The sequence below is a fragment of the Hirundo rustica genome, chromosome 6 (genome assembly GCF_015227805.2).
Source record: "Hirundo rustica isolate bHirRus1 chromosome 6, bHirRus1.pri.v3, whole genome shotgun sequence".
NCBI lineage: Eukaryota > Metazoa > Chordata > Aves > Passeriformes > Hirundinidae > Hirundo > Hirundo rustica.
In genome coordinates, this window is record NC_053455.1 from 16,020,892 (window position 1) to 16,040,168 (window position 19,277).

The window sequence follows — 19,277 nt, forward strand, 5'->3', positions numbered from 1 at the left end:
TCCTAAATATCCTCATAGCTCAGCAGAACTCTCTGTCTCCCACCTACTCCACTTTCTGTTACAAGCACCATCAATTTCAGCAGTGAATTTTGCCCTCTGCAATTGAAGTTCCACTTCAAGTGAGCTCTTCTGTACCTGCCAGGAATTCCCAAATGCCCACTTTTGTGAAGGTTAGCAGGTTTGCAGGCAGCTGGACCCTGTTTGCACATGTTCATCAAAGTTTGTCAAAGTGGAGCAAGTCATCACTCTGCTAGGGAGCTCCATTAAAGGCACAGAGGAATCAGGTGATCAGATGTGGGACAGCTCACCTACCCTTAAACCACTCATCAGTTCACTAAGCCCTCACTGCCCTGGAGAAAACCAACAGAGGAAGTTACAAAAATGAACGAGTTCTACTGTACTTCAAGGGCAAAAATTGTCATGGCCACTTGTGCCATTCTAAATTCTAAATCATGTGTCAATTTATTACGTTACAAGTAGCCAGAGTTTTTTGTTAACATACGATACCAGACTGATATCTTATACAGTACATGGCTTGGCTTGAGCATCTGATGGATCCGCAGCACCCTGGAGGAGCTGTGTGGACAGGCACTGCTGCCTGCAGAGCACAGCACGGACAGCTGGGCTAGCTTGGAGGAGCTGAGCCTCAGGAGCGGGCTGTGCACAAACACATGGAGCTCACTGGCAGAATGACCGAGCTTGTACTAAACCCTGGTGCCCTGGCTGCTGCCATCACCAGGTTTAAAGCTAGCACATATATTTTCCTCATTACTTCCATAATGCAGGCAAAGGACGTGACCGCAGCTTATCTGCATTTGACTTAGAGTCTTGCCCCCACTGAAAGGTGAGGAGTCAGGTCAGCTCTGCAGAAGCCTTGCTGGATGACAACTGCTGATGTGAGGGATGTGTAATCACTGTTCCTCCTCAGAGCACAAACCTGGTGTTCAGGACCGCTGGTGGTCCTCTAAGGGCAGGAGCAGCAGGGCCAAGTAACTCAGGAACAGAGAAGTAGGGGATACCTGCAGTGCTTCCCATAAACCTTCCAATGCTTCTTCCTCCTCAAATAATCAAACTTAATTGTAAAGTACTTATAGAGGAGCAGCAGCAACACCCCTGTCAGATTCTCTTGTTTGACCTTGTCAACAACCTTTCAGTGAAGAGTTCTCTTGAGGGGTGGGGAGTGGTAACTAAGTGTTTATCAAGTTCCCAGCTTCTCTGTGTTTCCTAGGTTCATTAGGTCTGTCCCTCTATTTAGACACACAGTCATGTATACTATAAAGAACTGCATATGCACAAAACCCCAAACAAAGCATAAGCTAATCCTCATTACTGATAGTTCCCAGGTCAGCTCTACTAACAAACAAGCCTTCTCACACACTCATGGCCATGACATGGGCAGAAATATCATAAAAACCAAACATTTAAAAATTTTCTGAAGGAAGAGGCCTTCTTTCAAAGAACCCCTTGCTTTTTCTTCCCCTTCAGTCTGGCCATTTCCTGCACTCATTAACACCAATGGAATATGCTGCCTGTGGCCCCACTCTGGACTGGGGCTATTATGTACTACGGTGTAATATAACTTGGCTGGTATTCACAAACGATGCTGCTGCCTTTATGTAATTTTGTATATTTATTTTTGCAAATTTATTTTTTATTTATTTTACATATATTTTGCAGTCAACAATTTGTCTCACAAACATCAACTGTCTCTCTTTTTATTCAGTCAAAACACACTTTGTAAAATCAAAACCACTTTGCAGGTTTTATTAACTCTATTCCCTTCCTAACAACAGTCAGTTAATGATAAGTTGTTCTTCTCCACATTTACAATCAGAGATTTTCAGGGCATTTGTCCTTTGCCTATTTCAAACCCAAATTATTCTCTTTAGGAATTTCAGCATATCAGCAAAACCAAGATTTTTCTTTGCGTGCAGGCAATGAGGGATTATTTATACTTCTGCAAGGTCCTTCAGTGCAAAGAAAAGAGAGCTACTGAAACACCAGCCAAGGCAGGGTCAAAGTGGCTAGAGAACAGACATTTTCCTCAACAAAAAACTGCAAACATGTTTGCTGGATAATTCAGCTTCTCTGGAAAAACTTGGGCAGTGCAGAAACTGGAAGCAAATGTTGCGAAGAAGAGAAACAACTTTCTAGGCTTTAAAGACCATAAGGAAACCCCAGAGCTCCCTCACCCTCCTGTGTCTGTGCTCAAGAGGGGCACAGCTAAACCACAGCTTGGAGAGAAGGGCTTAATCTCTGCATTCCAAAAACACTTGAAGTGTTGGAAGCCCGGAGCACCCCTGCTTTTACTGCAGGGTCAAGGTGATGGGCAGAGCTTTTGCCTCTTTCCAGCTCATCTGGACAGGAAGGAAGACGAGAATGGAAACCCAGGGAATGCTTTTCTATATTGTAATCACCTAACAAAGAGGGGAAAAGGAAACGGAAAATAAAGGGGAGGGACAAATTTCCAATTCAAACTTCATTAAGAATAGACTGCAGTTTAGCTTTCACATAAAACCATACTTTTTCAAATTCTATATATTAAAAATTATTTGAAATCTGCATGATGTGTTAGAGCCAAAAACCTGGGCAAAATATATAGAGAAACATCAGACCAGTGATAAAAAGCTATGGTCTTGCTCATCCTGTGAGCAGATTGAGTGTAGACTTGAAGCACACAAGACATGAGAGGCTAACCACACAAGCTTGCGTAACGCTGAGCAGTTTTCCTCTGTACTAAGAAATATCTGCAAACGCTTATCTCAGTCATGATTTGCAACTAGGAATGGTTGTTTAGTCAAGGGGAAATGAATCCACTGGACTTTCATTCTGCAGTATCTGAAAGAGCAGAGCGCAGGATTTCTGAGGTCCCTCCTGTCATAAGGCAGCACTCAAAGTGGCTTGCTTACACACAAATATCCATGTTTTGTGTAAGATCTCCTTCCAGTGTCAGTATGAATGCATTTCAATATGCAGTGCTCTTAGTGGAAAAAAAAAAATATCGAAAACAGTGAACCTACACTTTGTCTGTCCTCCTCAAGCCTTATTCCAGCAATATTATATGTCTCTTTCACTTTGATAGATAGATAAATGTGTTTAGATAAATGTGTTTATTTCTTGCTTTATTACCTGATGGCATTCCCGCTTGCATTAACTGGGGCAAGGTTAGAGATCTGCCTTCCTGAGGGAAGAGAGGAGGAAGAAAAGGGCTCGTTTGGGTATTTCAGGGTGAAAGGACATGGTCCCTCACATCTTCCGGTGGTGAACACCTCCAGAACACCTAGAAACAGCTCAGAGGGGGAGGGATGTTCTAGTTTGCTAAGCTGAGCAACCTGTCTTGTGGGTGGGCATGGCCCTCATCCTCCTCTGCTGGTGGGACAGCCTGGGTCCAAAGGGCTGGTTGGTGGAGCAGGGTCAGAAACTGCTAAAATGTCCCTGCAGTGACTGGCAGCCCAGCATGTGACTACAGATCCTGCCAAGCAGCAAGACAAACCTGTCAGCTCCCCCAGAGCCCACCAAACCACTGCTGGGACCTCAAGCTTGTTCCTTTAATTGTGTTTATGGTACTGGGTCACCAGGGCTAAAATGTAGGTAAGTCATGAGCCACCGGCTTTGTGTTCATGGTAGTTCAAGACAATCCACAACATGGCTGTCTTGGTCATGTCCTGCCCAAAACATCCGCGCTGTGCCTCCAGGCTGCCATTGCTTGTGACACTGGGGCGCTCTGACTCGGGGGCCCAGAGGGGAACAGAAGGTTAGTGCTGGACACAGCCCTCTGGCCTGGCTCCCTGTTCAGCTTGGAGAGGCATGAACAAATTTAAGACTTGAATTCAGCCCACTGGCACCAGTCACCCTGAATTACCTCCCAGAACTGCTGCTTCCCCAGTGAGACCAGAGATCACCATGGGTGCACAGGTTCCTACATGGACACAATGAAACGCCTACCGTTAGGCAGGGTAAACCCAGACTAGATCTAGACAGCTACCTCTAACAGCAAAGGGAGACAGCAGAATGCCAGGCCAAGGGACTAAATCCATCATCTATCCCTGTCTCAGGCTGCTGTTCACAGTGCCCCTCCTGCAAACTCTACTGGTGTTCCAGCACTGAGGACCCATCTCTGCTGGGAGAGTAACAGTCATTTTCCCTTTTGGTTGGAAAGGTTATCTGTGAGATCCAGCCTAAAATTGACTACTTTCTAATCCTAAGAAAGGATTAAAATGGGAGTTCAGGACACAATTACACAAAAACATTCTGTATTACATATTTGCCATAAGGACAGAAAGGAAAGTTAGCCAAAGCCAAGCTCTTTACATATTTCCCCTATGGACAGAAAGGAAAGTCGGCCAAAGCCAAGGCCAAAGCCAAGGCCAAAGCCAAAGCCAAAGCCAAGGCCAAAGCCAAAGCCAAAGCCAAAGCCAAAGCCAAAGCCAAAGCCAAAGCCAAAGCCAAAGCCAAAGCCAAAGCCAAGCTCTTTCCTGTGTGTTGATTCAGCACGAGAAACTTTGAGCTTTGCCTGGTTTCTTGTTTTGTGGAGGGCATCAGGAGTGAGAAATTCCTTGAAGAGTACTCAAGGGGGGCAAAAAAGAAAAGAGAGAAGAGAAAGATTCTTGGCAGGCAAGATGAATGGTTGGGCTGGGTCCCAGGCTGTCATTTAGCCAAGTATGTGTGACAACCTTTTTTTGCCTAGAAGTCTGCTAGCAATTTGCAGAACAGTGATGCAGGTAGCCAGCAGTGCTGTCCATCCCCAGACTCTGCTATTTGTTGGTCCCTCTCTGTTTCCTTGGTGATTTTTTCCAAGCAGCAGAAAATTTAATCCAGTTCACAGGGGAGTGCAGCTGCTTTCTGTTCTGCCCAGCAGCTGCTTTTGCAAGAGAGAGAGACTTCAAAAGACTGCCTTTCTCGGGAGGGCCATGGGAGGGATGTACATGAGCTGTGTGGATTCCCTATATTTGGCAGAGCTTTTCCCAGCATCCAGAAGGTTGTCTGTTGCTTTCAACAAAGCCCTTGAAATTCCCCAACAATTCATTAGCCTTGCAAAAGCAAAGAGAAAGTACTAATTAACACAGTCAGGAGATAATTTCAAGCAGTAAGACAGGTCTTCCAACCCTACCAGGAGCAGTGCTGATACACAGATCCTGAGTCACCTAGAGCAAATTCCAGCGGTCCCACCCCTTGCAGAATCATTCTCAGAGCCAGGATTCCAGGCTTGCCTCAGAGAACAACTCTTGGGGTGGGGGTTTGTGCTCCTCCTCATCCAGGGCAGTGGAGGGTACTTCCACATCCTCCCAACCCACCACTTCTGTTTCAGCTATAGAAGCTGTGTAAACACTGAAGAACCTGGTTTAGCTCCATAATCCAGCAGGGAACTCACCCATCAAAGAGAAAAGGCTTTCTGAGAAATGGATTCTGTTCCTAGCATCACCCCAAACACAAAGGATGGTCTGAGGGAGACCAGAGTTTCGCTGCTCAACAAAGATCCAGGAGACTGGGCTACAAAGTAAGTGACTATAAGCAAATCAGCTCCATGAATTTGTGCCTCAGTTTCCCTTCCTATAGTAACAGTACCTGTCTTCAGCTGGTTGTTGAGAGACTTAATATCCATGAAACACCCAGAGATCCTCTCATACAGACAAGGACTTTATATTAATCACAGTTTTTTCAATCACTGTAATCACAGTAATGTGATTATTGTTACTGAAAACACTTTGCCCCTTTTAAAGGTACCAGTAATGTAGAAAACAGAAATCCTTTACTCAGACATAAATACATTCTCTGTTTAGCAAAAAGCTTATGGAAAGCCTGGGAAAGGCACTCACGCAGACATATATGTATTTGTCTGTTTGAAAAGAGCTGCATTCCATAGCACTCCCTGGCTCGCGTCTATCTAACAGAATATCTATTTAGGAAAATGTGACTAGCACAACCAGCTATGCAATGCTCACATCTGCTAATCCTTTACTGCTCAAGTAATCATCTTCACTTGCAAAAAGATTTATACCATTTTGGATGCAGGCAAAGAGGAGCTAAGCGCTTCAAAACTCTTGCAACTGATAATCTTGAGGGAAGCACTGCCTTTATGGTGCCCTCCAGCAGGGTGCAGAGGGATCTCATTTCTGGAGGTGGGTAGAATTAGTTTAGATAGCTCAGACAGGTACAGAATGGACAGAGGAAAGGCTTGTGGCTACAATATTTACCACACTGGGTGACGCTTGCAGCTCTACTTCATTTGCACAGGCTAAACAGCACTGCTCCCTCAACCACAGCTGCTTCACGCTGCTGTGTTACCAGGTACTTGCACAGACACACTCCCTCTGGGACCCCCACACTTCACAATTAAAGAACACCAGCCAAAAGCCTGCCTTGCCTCTCTGAGATACAGCCACCTGACAGCCTGGGGGGGACTCTGAACTCAGCCAGCTCCAACTTCGGAGAGTTACTCCAGACTGACACCAGAGCATGGCTCCAAATAAGCCATGTGCATCCGTATGGTTTAGAAATTCCCTTTGCCAGGATGGGGGGAAGGCAACGGCACTTGTGTTCAAGTATTGTATGTATACATTGCATTGTATTGTATGTATGTATTGCATTGTATGAGCAGATCAAGGCTGCCAAACAGAGTGGTGGAGGGAGTGTGGGGTGCCAAGCAAATACAGCATACACACAAGCAGCCTTGTGTAACAGCCCTGCCCTCCACAGCAGGTGGGGTGCAAACATGGCACAGGGAAACTCTCCTCTCCCTCGTGTACCACAGGCAGCCCTCTCTGGCTGGGAAGCAAAGACACACTGACAGATTTTGACCCTGTGCACTGTTTTTGGTGGATAGTTCTCCATGGATGCCTGCCTGCCTGTTCAGCTGTCTTCTCACCTTTGTGCAGCTGTATCAGGGTCAGAGCCAGGGTGTGCCCAGCACCCTTACATCTCCCAATTTGCAGTATAGACATGTCCCACCTTGTAACAGTGAACTCCAGAGTACTCCACTGCTGGCTGGCTCTGCTGGAAAAGCTGTACACCCTCGTTCAAGTGGTGTGTAAATAGGACAGGACTCAACCATATTTCTCCCTCTGAGGCACTTTGCTCTTCAAATTCATGGGCGGTCCCCAGTGATTTCACCCCACAAGGGCCATACAATGTCCTCTGTGGCCCATGGCCAATATTTCTGGTAACCTGACCTAGCTTTGAACAGGTTCTACAGCTCAGAGAACACAGTCAGAAACCCAGGCCATGCCTACCACGGCTGTGCAGGCTTCGCCTCCTCTCATTCAGCAAATTCTGGAGCAAAAAGCCCCTTCAATAAACCTCTCACATGCCTGTGCCTAGATCTTAAAAAAGGCATTTTCTAGTACAGGCAGACAAGTACACATGATTTTGTCTAGCTCCTGCCTGGCTCCAGATGAAGATTTACTCTAGAGATTCCTCTTTGTTGGCCATCATGAAACACTTACCCAACACCACAGAAAAAACTAATCTCAAAATTGGGATTAGGAAGAAATATAGTACATAGATTGAATTGCAGACCACTGCAGACCAATGCCTGGTTGGAAATCCAAGAATTGCAACTTCATTGCCCTTGTAGCATGATTTTGCATTAACTGCTTCCACTGGTTCTTGAAGGCCTTCTTAAAATCTTTTCTGCAGTGAAACACAGTCTCTTTTCATTCTTGTTTTCCCAGTCCTGGTCTAGAGAAATCTGAAAGTCTTCTTTGGTACTATGAATACTTTAAAACTAAATTTTTTCATAATGATCAAACATCTCAGCTTTGTAACTATTTCTGTAACTATTTCTTTAATTCCTCAGAAGGAATTAAAGGCTCCAGGTCAGCAAAATTATCCGTGGTTCAGCTGTTGCTCTGAACACTGGGACTGCCAAGACCAAGTCCATCCCAGCACTTCCCATCCCCTGTGGCTTTAGGACCACCCAGAACTGATGACATTATAACAAAAGGCATCATAGCCTCTCTTTGGTCTTCTACGGAACATGTGTTAAACATGCTTTCCCCTGGTTCTTTATAATCCTAAATCTAATTAGAAAGACTATAATGACATATTAAATACCTAAATTCGTTGTCATTAATTTGTAATTCCTCACAAAGAGCGACTGAAGCAATCACAAACATACAGACACCCTTCCCTACACAGAAGGAATGCCTTTTGATACAGTTGGAAAAGTGTGATAGACTTCTGAGGCACCAGGGGCTTTTGATGACCAAATCTTCACTCTGTCTACAGATCCATCTACACTAGAATTTGACCAGTCATTCCAAACAGCTCCCTGTTCATTCTAATTACCTTCCAAAAAGCTATTTCTTTCTATTCCCAAACACAAAAAGCTTTCTCCCTTCAAAGTTATAAAGGTTGAAGGTCTGTGATGGACAACATTTTTTCCAACTTTGGTTTCTGTGCTCTTTATCAATTGACCCAGACAAGCATTTAAAACTCTCCAGCTTTTTTCTTCCTAATGGATTTGGTTTAGATATTTTCTTTAATGTCTATTATTCAGGTGATTTTGGAGATTTTTCTGAGTCTCACAGTCCTATATGGTTGATCTCAGAGAAACCATCTATATTTACTGATTAATGAGTGGAAATATAGTCTTACCAACATTTTTATTTATGCTATAAAGTAGATAATAGCTAAAGTACCTGGACTATGTACACAATGTTTGATAAGGGATGGAGCTGATGCCTTACATTTTAGCTTTCGTGTTTTCACATTCTGTGCTGCCTAGGGGTGCAGTTCTGACCCTCATATTAGGTGCCAGTGAGCTCTCTTCACAGAGCAGGTAGACAAAACAAATCCTTTCCCTGCTGAAGACCAAGGACAGCTTTCTGTCCAAAAGCACAAACAACAGTGGACTGAAGAAAGAAACAAGAAGGATGAGAACTCACAACTTGAAGCTGTAACTGGACAATTAAACCCCAACATGCAAATGGACCAAAACCTATAAAAGTGTGAGACCTTGTGACCAGCTGTCCATTTTGTGACCACTTTAAGTCCACCTTGGATGTAGCCCTGGTCAGACTCTTGTCCTGCCCAAGGTGTACCCTTAAAGGCCTTTCAATAAATACCTACTTTATTCTCTAGCTCTGTTCAGTCTCTGTTCCAAGTCAGTCTTCCCAAGGCATCAGAGCCAGCTGAAATTTGTGCAAAGCAGCCCTCCCAGCTGGTCTCCAGGACCCACTGCTTTACGTGAATACCTCTTCACACGGGGCAAGGGAGACGTGTACAACTTACGTGTACATTTTTCAGCCTGTGTCACCTCTAGGTTGTAAAGCCAGCAATACAAACCAGCACGTAGCCATTTAGGAGAGGAAGTAAATAACTATATATAGCTAAACCTGTAGTAGAAAGTAGATGATCAGAATATTTCCTACATTTGTGTCCCCATTCCTGTGAGCACTGGTATAAGACTGTGTGCAGTGAGGAGAAGTTCCTGCTCAGGGGCAATATTCCCAGCGTGGTCTGTCCTCTAGGAACCAAAGGGACAGTTGCTTTCTCTACTACCACCAGTACCACTGCAGAATGTGTTCCAAGCATCCACTAAGTTTGGCAAGGACTCATGTACTGGAAGTGCTGGAAAAACCATGTAACAAGGAAGTGTGGTAAACATGCTTTTCAGCTGAACAAATTTGAGATTTTTTTTGTCTCCTCCTTACCAAATTCAGATAGATTTGGGGAGCACCTCCTTCTTTGTATCTTTACAGTGATATCCCATTCTTGGTGCAATGCATCTTGAACAGAGATTTCCCTGCTGAGAAGCACAATTCCCCTCAACTGGAAAGTTTATACCTTATCAGATCTTGACAGAACAGCAGGGATTTAATAACACTGATTAGCTTCCAGTTGCCTGAACTGTCCCCTCCCCATTTAAACACCACATCTCACAGGTTCTGCTGGGAGTACTCTTTTTCTTGGAGTTGTATTTTGCATTGGGTCCAAGACTTCCCGAGGCCAATCAGAACTTTTTCCACTGATTCAAATAATCTGAGATTTAGCCCTTTACAAAGGATGGCTCTTGAGAAGTTTTAAAGGTTTTTTTTCTCAGTTCAAACCTGAACCTGGTAAAAGTTTATTTACTGCACTGCAGAGACTTTTGTGTAGCCTGGGTAGAAGAATCCCTTGATAACAAAGCTCTCAGGGCCAACTAATAACACCAAGGTCATGGGTTTGATCCCATGGACTATTCACTCTAGAGTTGGACTCAATGATCCTCGTGGAATCACAGAATATTCCATGATTCTGTGAAAACTCCCATTCCAGCAGAAGTCATGGTTTGCATAGCATGCTTCATAGGTTCTCTAGTCTGCTCTACACAGATCAAACTAAACAATTAAAACATTCCCTTCTGAAGCTAAAATCTGTGACTTTATGAGTGGTTCAGTTTACAGGTTCCTCTAGCGCTTGGCCTCTTTATGGCTACATTCATCACACGAAATCTGTCAGCTGTGATGTGGGTTTCATGCCGTAAAAGACGTGCCACCAAAAGATGTGCAATCATAACTTCATTAGGTAATCTGGTGTCCCAGAAATGAGACCCACTGTAACCCATCCCAACTACCTGAAATAGTCATTTTCTCAAAGATGGATTCAATATTTACACATAACCTCTCTGTCTCAGCTCCTGCCTGCTCTACTCATCATATCCTCCATACATTTGCCAGATGTTGGAGTGAAGGCGTATATCTTTACACGAAACCATGGTCACCATGGTCAAGTAGCTCACATTTCTCCAGAAGTTTTATGATCTCACCATTTATTAACATTCCTAGGAGTTAGCCTGACTCTAGGTGAGAATTAATGGTTAAATTTCCCTGCATCTCTCCCATAGCATTTTTGAAGAATTTGATTATATTGATTTCTATCCAGCCCCTAGCTGCACTTCTCCCTCATTCCTCTCTGAGTAGCTACTAATTCTGGAGGCAGATTTCTCCCAAGTGTCTCTCTGACATTTGACAGATATAAATTAGCAAAATTTGTTTATGGATTTACTACATGCAGAATAGACCCTAGTGCTTACTAGGGATATTTCCAAGTTGCTGGGGTACTTCCATGATAATTTGTACTGCCATAGTTTCTGTGCGAGTAAGCTTTCCCTTTTAACTAATGTTAAAACTATGCTGAATCCCAGCAATTTCTCATGCAATTTTTGCGCACAGAATTTTAAAATCAGGTCTAGGTTATCCATCAACACCTTGCCTTAGGATGCCATTGCTTTGGAAAGCTATGAACTCCAAATACTTTGCATAATTTGCGCCTTATTCAGTGTAACCATAACAGGAAATCAGCTAAACACCATTTAGAAATGGTTCTAATTCTGTAATGTGTTGGAAGCCACAACTTATGCGTGCTAAAGTGCAGTTTTGAGGATCTTCAGCAATATTATAGCATGTAAACAGAAAGAGTTAAAATAGATTTTAAAATACCCAAGGTCCTTTTAATGAGTGGGAGATACGTTGGGAATGAAGACAACCAGTTAATGAAATAAAAGGTTAACGTGTTCAATTGTTCAGATGCTCAAAAACCTATGAAGAATGCATGCAGCATACCCATTGATGCTTCAGTATTCCTCTAACCGGAGGACTGATTGATTTACAGTCCTAATCTAGGGTGCATGGCTATGATTTACTTTTTCCTGCAACTCGAGACATAAAACAAGCCTTTGCAAGCATGTGGCTCCTTTTAAACATATCAGAAAGAGATAAACTAATATATCTTCCAGTTTGTCAGCGTTAGCATCTTAACTATCACAAATGCAGGGAATGTCTGCAAAGTGCAAATTCTTTGGTTTACCATATAGCTAAATTCCTCTTGCCAGTCTACAGGGATTGGATGCTTTCATTTTTTTCTGACGCCTGTGTGATCTTTGTCCCTCAGTGTTTAACATTACATGGAATTGAGGAATTATACCTTGAGACAGGAGTGGCATTGTTCCACTTAATGCAAACAACTGAACAAGGCAAAAGCGCTGACAGCTGCAATGCAGGGTTCTGCCTCCACCCCCCCCCCCACTCCATGTGTGTGTTTGGGAACCGTGCTGTGGTAAAACCATCATACAGTGGTCTGTCAGCAGCGATTTCCCCCCTTTTTGATGGAGTGAGCTCTAAGTAGGGCAGCACCCCCCGCAACTGGAACTGCAACTATCCTGCATTTATCCACCCATCCACACAGCTGCTTCTACTGGATCCGTCACAAAAATACCTGGGAGATTTTATTCATGGAAAACAGGCTAAATTTTTTAGACAGATAAGGAAAAGTATCAGTATCTGGTATTATTATGGTTTTCCAAGGGGGATGGGGGGATTGTGTGACTAACGGTTTCAGCAGAAGTGCAATTTTCCCCTGCTTGTTTACAACAGGAAACAGAAATGCCCAGCTTCAGCATGGGTTTTATGATACAATCAAGCCTTGGGAAGAATCCAGCCCTGTCCTGGAATCCCAGTAGCTTGCTGACTGTCCTCCGTGTCAAAACCCCTTTTCTCTCCCACTGTTTTTCTGGGATTTGGTCCTGCAAGGTGCAGTGTTTAGCCAGAAGGAAAGGAAGCATGCAGAACTTTTCCTGACAGAAAGTACACTTTAAGTCTCCTGGGAATCTGGGGACAGGGTCTGTGTACACCTTTGTGTGCAGGCACAGAAGTGACCATCATAGGGATGAGCCCTTATCCACTTCTGCATTTCAACAGAAACAAAGCAAGCCTCCCAGAAAAACTTTGTCACATTTCCAAAACCAAAGAAGTCCCTTTTTCAGTCCTTTGCCCCCCGAACTGCAGCTTTGGATTCATCCTTCTTCCTTAAATAGCTAGGGTCCAAGCTAAATAAAGATATTGCAGTTTGTTTTTAGCTGGAACATGTCAGTTAAAGGAAATACTGTAAATTACAACACAGTCAAGCCACACCATTGTGACTGTGTAACTGGTAACTCAGCAGTCAGCTCACAAATGCAGCCGAGAACTCTTTGTAAAGTAGGAAAAGAAAAGTAACAGTTATTAAAAATGAACAGTCACTAAACATTCAGGACTTACCCTGAGTCATCCCTGGCTCCCTTCTCTCCTGCTGACGTTTTCATCATTACAGAAAACTTTAAGTCACTTTCTGTATTACAGTGGCTTGAGAGTTCCTCGGTCAGAAAAGCAATTCCTTCCCATCGCTGAGCAGAACTTCCACATCCTAGGTTTTGTACTGAAGACGGTATTTCAAGGGCGTGAGGGGGAAGATGTCTAAAATCACCTTCAGGTTCAGTAGTATCAGAAGGCAGAGGACTAAACAAGAACTGAAATGAAAGCAAACTACCAAGAAGATCCGATTTTAGCCTCTCTTATTTCTACTTCCTGTATTTATACGAACGGGGGATTTCAGGAAGAGGCAGTCTTTGGTGGTCAAGGGTGTGTGTGTGTGTGAGTGTGCGTGCGTGTTATAAAGCCATATTTAGTAGCGCAGGCAGGTTAACCTTATTAGAAAGGAGGGCCAGAGACTTTCAACTAGTTTCTCTAACCAAAGTAAGTTTCAGAGGAAATAATTTTACAGACTACAGGTATATCAGAAGGCAACAGAGCACAGTGAACTTTGTAAAGGATTTTGTAAGGGAGCAAAGCAGTAAGTCTCCATCTGCAAATTCCTGAAGCATGTGTATTTCTACTGCTTGAATAACTGGAACCAGATGGAGCTTGGAAACCTTTATATTTACACAGGACCTGAGAAAACGAAACGTCTAACACTGGCAGAAGACAGCTTCGCAAAAGCACCCCCAGTAAAAGCACGAGCTAGTGCTGGGCTGTGTGACTGCTGGCAGATGAAGAGCCCTCCACGCCGGGAAGCTCCCGTCGGCTCAGGACACGTTTGACCTGCAGTCACCGAAGTGACCGAGGGTGTGCTGGGTGGGAAACCAGACCAAGCACCCGCCAGCTGTGGAGGCTGGGGGTTGACACAAGTGCTGTCAGACTGGGCTGGTGGCACTCCTGTCTGGCAGCCCCGTTGCTCCAGAAATATTTGATGTTAGGAGAATACATAATGGAAAAAATAAGGCAGAAGTAGAAAGAAGAGGTGGAGAAGAGCAACTGCATGGAATGGAGTGGGAGACGAAAGTAATTTTTGCCCCTTTTATCTTTAGAAGGAATTCCTCAGCCTTCTAAAAAATAGACAGTGCCACACAGTCCACAGCAGAAATGCAAATGCCAGGGAGCTGTCAGTGTACTGGCAAGAGGGAAACTAGACCTCAGTGCAGAACACGAGCCAATTCTGCTGGCACTGAGCTAGAGAGTCAGGGAGACTTTTACCATCACCAAGTCACACCTTCAGTGTAACACAAGACAAAATTTTCCTTTTTCTTTTTTTTTAATAAAGACTGTAACTTCAGTTCACACTAGGAAATTACAAAGGTTTATCTTAGAAACTCCATTATCTTAGGAAGAACTTTACTGAAAGACTGCATGATGGAAAATTCACCAACCTTCTAAGTAAGGTATGTTAGTGCTTAATTGCTGATATTATTTAAATTCACGCCTGATTTTTTGCCTTATGTCATTTTAAATTTTCAGCTACTATGTCTTGTAACACTCTTTTCTACTATATTAAGGATCTCCTTGCTCCAGCTCCTGGAGTCATTTTCAGGCAACGACAAACTCATTCAATGAACAATTTAGCCCTCTTGGACAAACTGGTTGGCTGAGATTCACTTATCCCTTACTGCAGAGTTGTCAGATCACAGCTCTGAATCCTTCTGTGGGTTCTGGGCTCAGAGGTCCAAGGGAAAAATATCTTCTACAATTGTTCACCAGCTGGGCACCTTTGAAACACACCTCAGGTATTGGTATGAGAACAAACACCAACATGCATCACACAAATTCAACTCTACCCCAGTTTCCACTACCCCCTCTGGCAATTCAGCAGGACCAGGCCCACTCAGCATTTGTCCTTGCTCTGCTGGAAAAAAAAGGTTTGCTGAGAAAAAACTGCAAAGTTGTGCTGCCTTGCATGGACCTGCTTACACAGAGAAAGCTGTTCACACAAATGGGCAGCCATCCTAGGCAAAGATTTTGCAAATGCACAACACACCAGAGTTAGACAATTCCAATTATATTTTTAGGGAACAAGGGAAAAAAAAAGATACTAGAACTATTAAAAAGGTCCAGGAAAGAATGACAAAAATACAGAACACAAAATTCCAGTATTTTGGTCCTATTTCGGTTTCATGTGATTTGAGTGAAATCTTTCATACTATTTCCAATGTAAATAATGCACTTTCAGAAATCCAAAGTTTCAAAATTTGTTTTGTTAAAGATATTGACCAAATTTAATTTTAAAAGACCGATATCTTCTTCAAAATACTCAACATTTCTGTAAAATATTTAAAATATGAAAAAGAAGACAAATTTTGTCCAAGCTTTACTAGGTGTCTTGTTGAGCCAGAGGTTTGACAGGTTTAGTATGTGACAATGTGTTCTAAAATCAGGTATTGGAAGGAAACAGTTACTCAAAAGCTAAATGACAAAATAATATCCAGTTACTTCAAATTGACATTCCTCTGTTACAAATCCAAGCCATATGGGAGGACTTCATGTCTGTTCTAGGACTGATTCACCCTCTCCATCTTAAGGCACAGCATCCCGCAGCCCCTTTTTGTATTTTTATACAGCTGGGTTGGAAAGGTTTAAAAATGGCTTATGGGGGAAGCCATTAAGTACAATGAGCACTTGAGCTACAATAAAGGGCTTTCAGAATATGCCCAGATAACACGACAGTTCTGCTTTCCATACAGTAGGGAGTGGCTGCATCAATAATATGGCCTGTGAAAGCAGCCCTTAGGAACTGTCATGCTATTGTGTCACTAATCCATAGATTATGTACCTTTTATAGAGCTTATTACATAACAGATCATGATGGGTCACCATGTCAAGGATGGAAGGATTAAATGAAGAGGCACTTTTAACATTCAGATTCTGATTTTCAGAAGTTAATTCTGCGTAAAAGAAGGAACAGTTTTCTTTCCCCAGCTTAGAAAAATTTAGCCTAGCATACACTAAAGAATGAAATCTTTTGCAAAATTCAGAGAATGCAGAGGATGCATCCTTTTTGTCCACTTGCATAAGACTTTTCTGTAGATGCACAGAAAAAGCCCACAGTGGCTATTGCCAGGTTTATACAGCAGCAGGGATTCTAGTCTCACGCACAGTGCTTAAGAAAAAGATATCAAGCTTCGTTTTAACTTGCATCTCCTGCTCGTAAACTGGTTAGGAGTGCTCCTGAGAAGACTCTTGTCTAATGAAACTGTTAATACACCAGGCCATGAGATGAAGTAAATAAACTCTTAGCTCCTCTTTTGCCAAGAACTGCATTTAAAGCTGCTCCCAAGCCCAGCACAGACTGCACCACAGACGATATACAACGTACCTCCACAAGGAGTCTCCACACACCCTGAGGTGGACTACAGGGATGCTGGAAATGGGCAATCAAGGGTAAGGAGGAGTATCTCCAGAGCCTAGGGAACTGGGAAAGTAAAACAGTACTGCCTGGTCTTTGGACCTTATTTCCAGCCTCTCATCAGCATGCAGTACTCAGTGTGAACCTGCTGGACAGCAATACACATGATGAGGCAGCCAAAATGCTCTCCGTCAGGATTTTCCTGAGGTTGCCAGAATTGCTTCTGGACCAGTGCCTCAGTACAGCAAACTGTGTTCTCAGCAAACTGTGTCCTCAGCTTTCTAGCCCCAAAAGAGCAAGTAGTGTGTTTCAGAATTGCTGCAAATCAAACTGATACACTTAACTCGCTCCAAATAATGGCTTGATCCAAGCAATGCTCCCTAGAATACACAGAATGTGGGCCTTCTGTCACTCAGTTCAGCAGGGTCCAGATTTAACCAAAAAGATGTACATGTCCTATTTGGGTCACAAAATTTTAGATTTTCAACAATATGTATGAGAACATTTCACATCTGCTAATCATCTGAGAAAAAGCCAGTGAACACGCTTGTTTATATAATTTATTGATAGTGTACATATTTTTATATAGTGCATTATAATACTGACTGCTATAATCTTTATAAATGCCGAGTTAACTATTTTTTTTAATTCTCACAACAAAAATAATCAAATATCATGCCAACATTTTGTAACAAATTATCACATTAAATCCATTTGGATTTCATGACATATTTATCTGTACAATGGACCCCATATCACAGAGCATTCACAGTGCATAAGGTCACAGTCATTGGAAAAATAATTAACATGAGAAATTTCTGTTATTTACAGTTTACAAACCCATCCCTTTCTGTTTTCAAAGCAAGCAGTTCTAGAAAGTTTTCATTTAAAGAGGTATTGCACCTCTGAAGGGTGCACTGCAAATGCCTGCAAGTATGTTAACAGGTTTTTAAAAGGTTCAGAAGTTATTTTAGTGACCATAAACGATTTCTTGCAATGGAGGAGATACTGTGAGCCAAATTCTATGCTCAGTTCCACTGACACTAACTTGTGCCAACTACCAGGACATTCATGAACACTGAAGAATGTGAAGGCAAGAATTTGGTCATAACTTTGCTGCAGTAACAGCCATTTGAAACATGGGTGTTGCTGGGGAAGCAGATTTACAAGTTTAGTTTGCATACATAACTGGTATATGAATAAAGGCCATAATCCTTCTGCAAAAACCCTCTGAAAGGAAGCATCTCAGCTGTTATTCATTTTTCTAGAGATTATATATGTCTGGTTTTCACATACTCTGATACCTTTGGAATGTGTTACTATCCTAGTGCTATAGAACAATCTTTTTATTTGTCATTCAAGTTTATCGAGACCATCTCAGTGACAGGACAGCAATGACTGCCTACATTCTTTGTGTAAGTGAAAAACAGGATTAAATTCCAACTGGCAATTCTCCTAAGAAAATATCCAAATGGCATTAATTTCCCATAATTCTTCATTTCTTTCAGACAGCGCACTGTACGGCAGCAAGCAGAACCAGGCGATGAACAAACTGCCACGATCACTACACATCCTGGCCTGTGGAGAAGCAGCTACGGACATCTCATGTGTCAGGAGAGGCAGGTACAGGATTTCACAGACTTCTCTGGGGAAAAACCATCAGGACCTCACAGGTGGGAAAATGTGAGAAAAGTGTATGCTCAAGTTACTCAAAATGAGGCTTTTAAACATGTACAGGGTAGGTTAGAAACTGGAATGCACACATCAGTTGAACGGCATTCTCTTCTTCAGCAGGACATTGATCCCTTGCTTATAGACTTTTCCAAACGGTTTAAGGGGTTGATAACGGGTTTGGTACAGAACTGCTGGCACTAAACACTGTCATTTACCTGTGTAACAATCACATAAATCTCACATTCAACAAAATGAAAAATGTGGCGTTCAGACTCATGGAAATAGAAAGAAAATTGTGCAGCAAATGCATGAGCTGCAGAGATTTTCTTCTGAGTGTTTAAACACAAATAACAGAGAGATCTGAGGCTTGCAATGACAGAACGTTATGCTCCAACATACTTCAATTAGGAAAATTCTTTGGTTTCACCTGGCTATCAGAATTATTTTAGTGTCTGTTTCATGTTACATAATGTCTGATCTTTCCTTGGCATGAATAATCAGACAGTATTTCTACACCTTAAAGAACTCTACCAAAACCAACTAACAGAGGGACAAAAGTAAATGGCATTACAATTGCAAGAAATCCAAGAAAGGAAGACAACAAAACTCATGAGGCATTTGTGCAACTAGAGCAAACACATAATAGAAACAAGTGTAATTAAAGCAGAGTCACAAGGGAAACCAGAGACAGAATAGAATCTTCTCTATAATTATATTAGATTAGTAAAGACTTTTGCCATTTGTTTACATGTCGACAGAAAGTTTACAAGTATAATCTAAAACCAGAAGCTAACCTCGTTTGTTACAGCTGCAGCAAGCACATAAAAACAAAATAAAATTGGCACGTCAATGACTGAGCCAGGAGAAAGATGGTTGCCTATGCTGTACCTGTTGGGAAGACTTAAGGTGTTCTTCTAGGCTGGACTTCAGCCCAGAGAGAAGCCCTTAGACCATCAAAGAGACACTAAGATAATCATATCTGCAGCTTCTTAGACATGCAGATCCTGAGCTTGCAATCTTTACTCAAGCAACACTTTATAATGCAGTACACAATTGTTATGGTAAATAAATGGAATCAAACATTGCTGAACTCAATGGAAACACTCCCAGGTCCTTGCTACAGACAGGATTACGCTCCATGGGTCTATGTGGGACTGTGCTACTCCAGGGGAACTGCAGCACAAAGAGCTGCT

At 42.7% G+C, this 19,277-nt stretch overlaps 1 protein-coding gene across 1 annotated transcript in view; it reads right to left on the reverse strand.

The window, feature by feature from the left end:
* LOC120753858 (ras and Rab interactor 3-like) overlaps nt 1–19,277 on the reverse strand; it is a 160,450-nt gene that overhangs the window by 52,269 nt on the left and 88,904 nt on the right. The window contains exon 18 of the mRNA XM_040066604.2: nt 13,017–13,308. Within this exon, the coding sequence (XP_039922538.1) occupies nt 13,017–13,308 (292 nt within the window). The remainder of the gene's footprint in view (nt 1–13,016; nt 13,309–19,277) is intronic.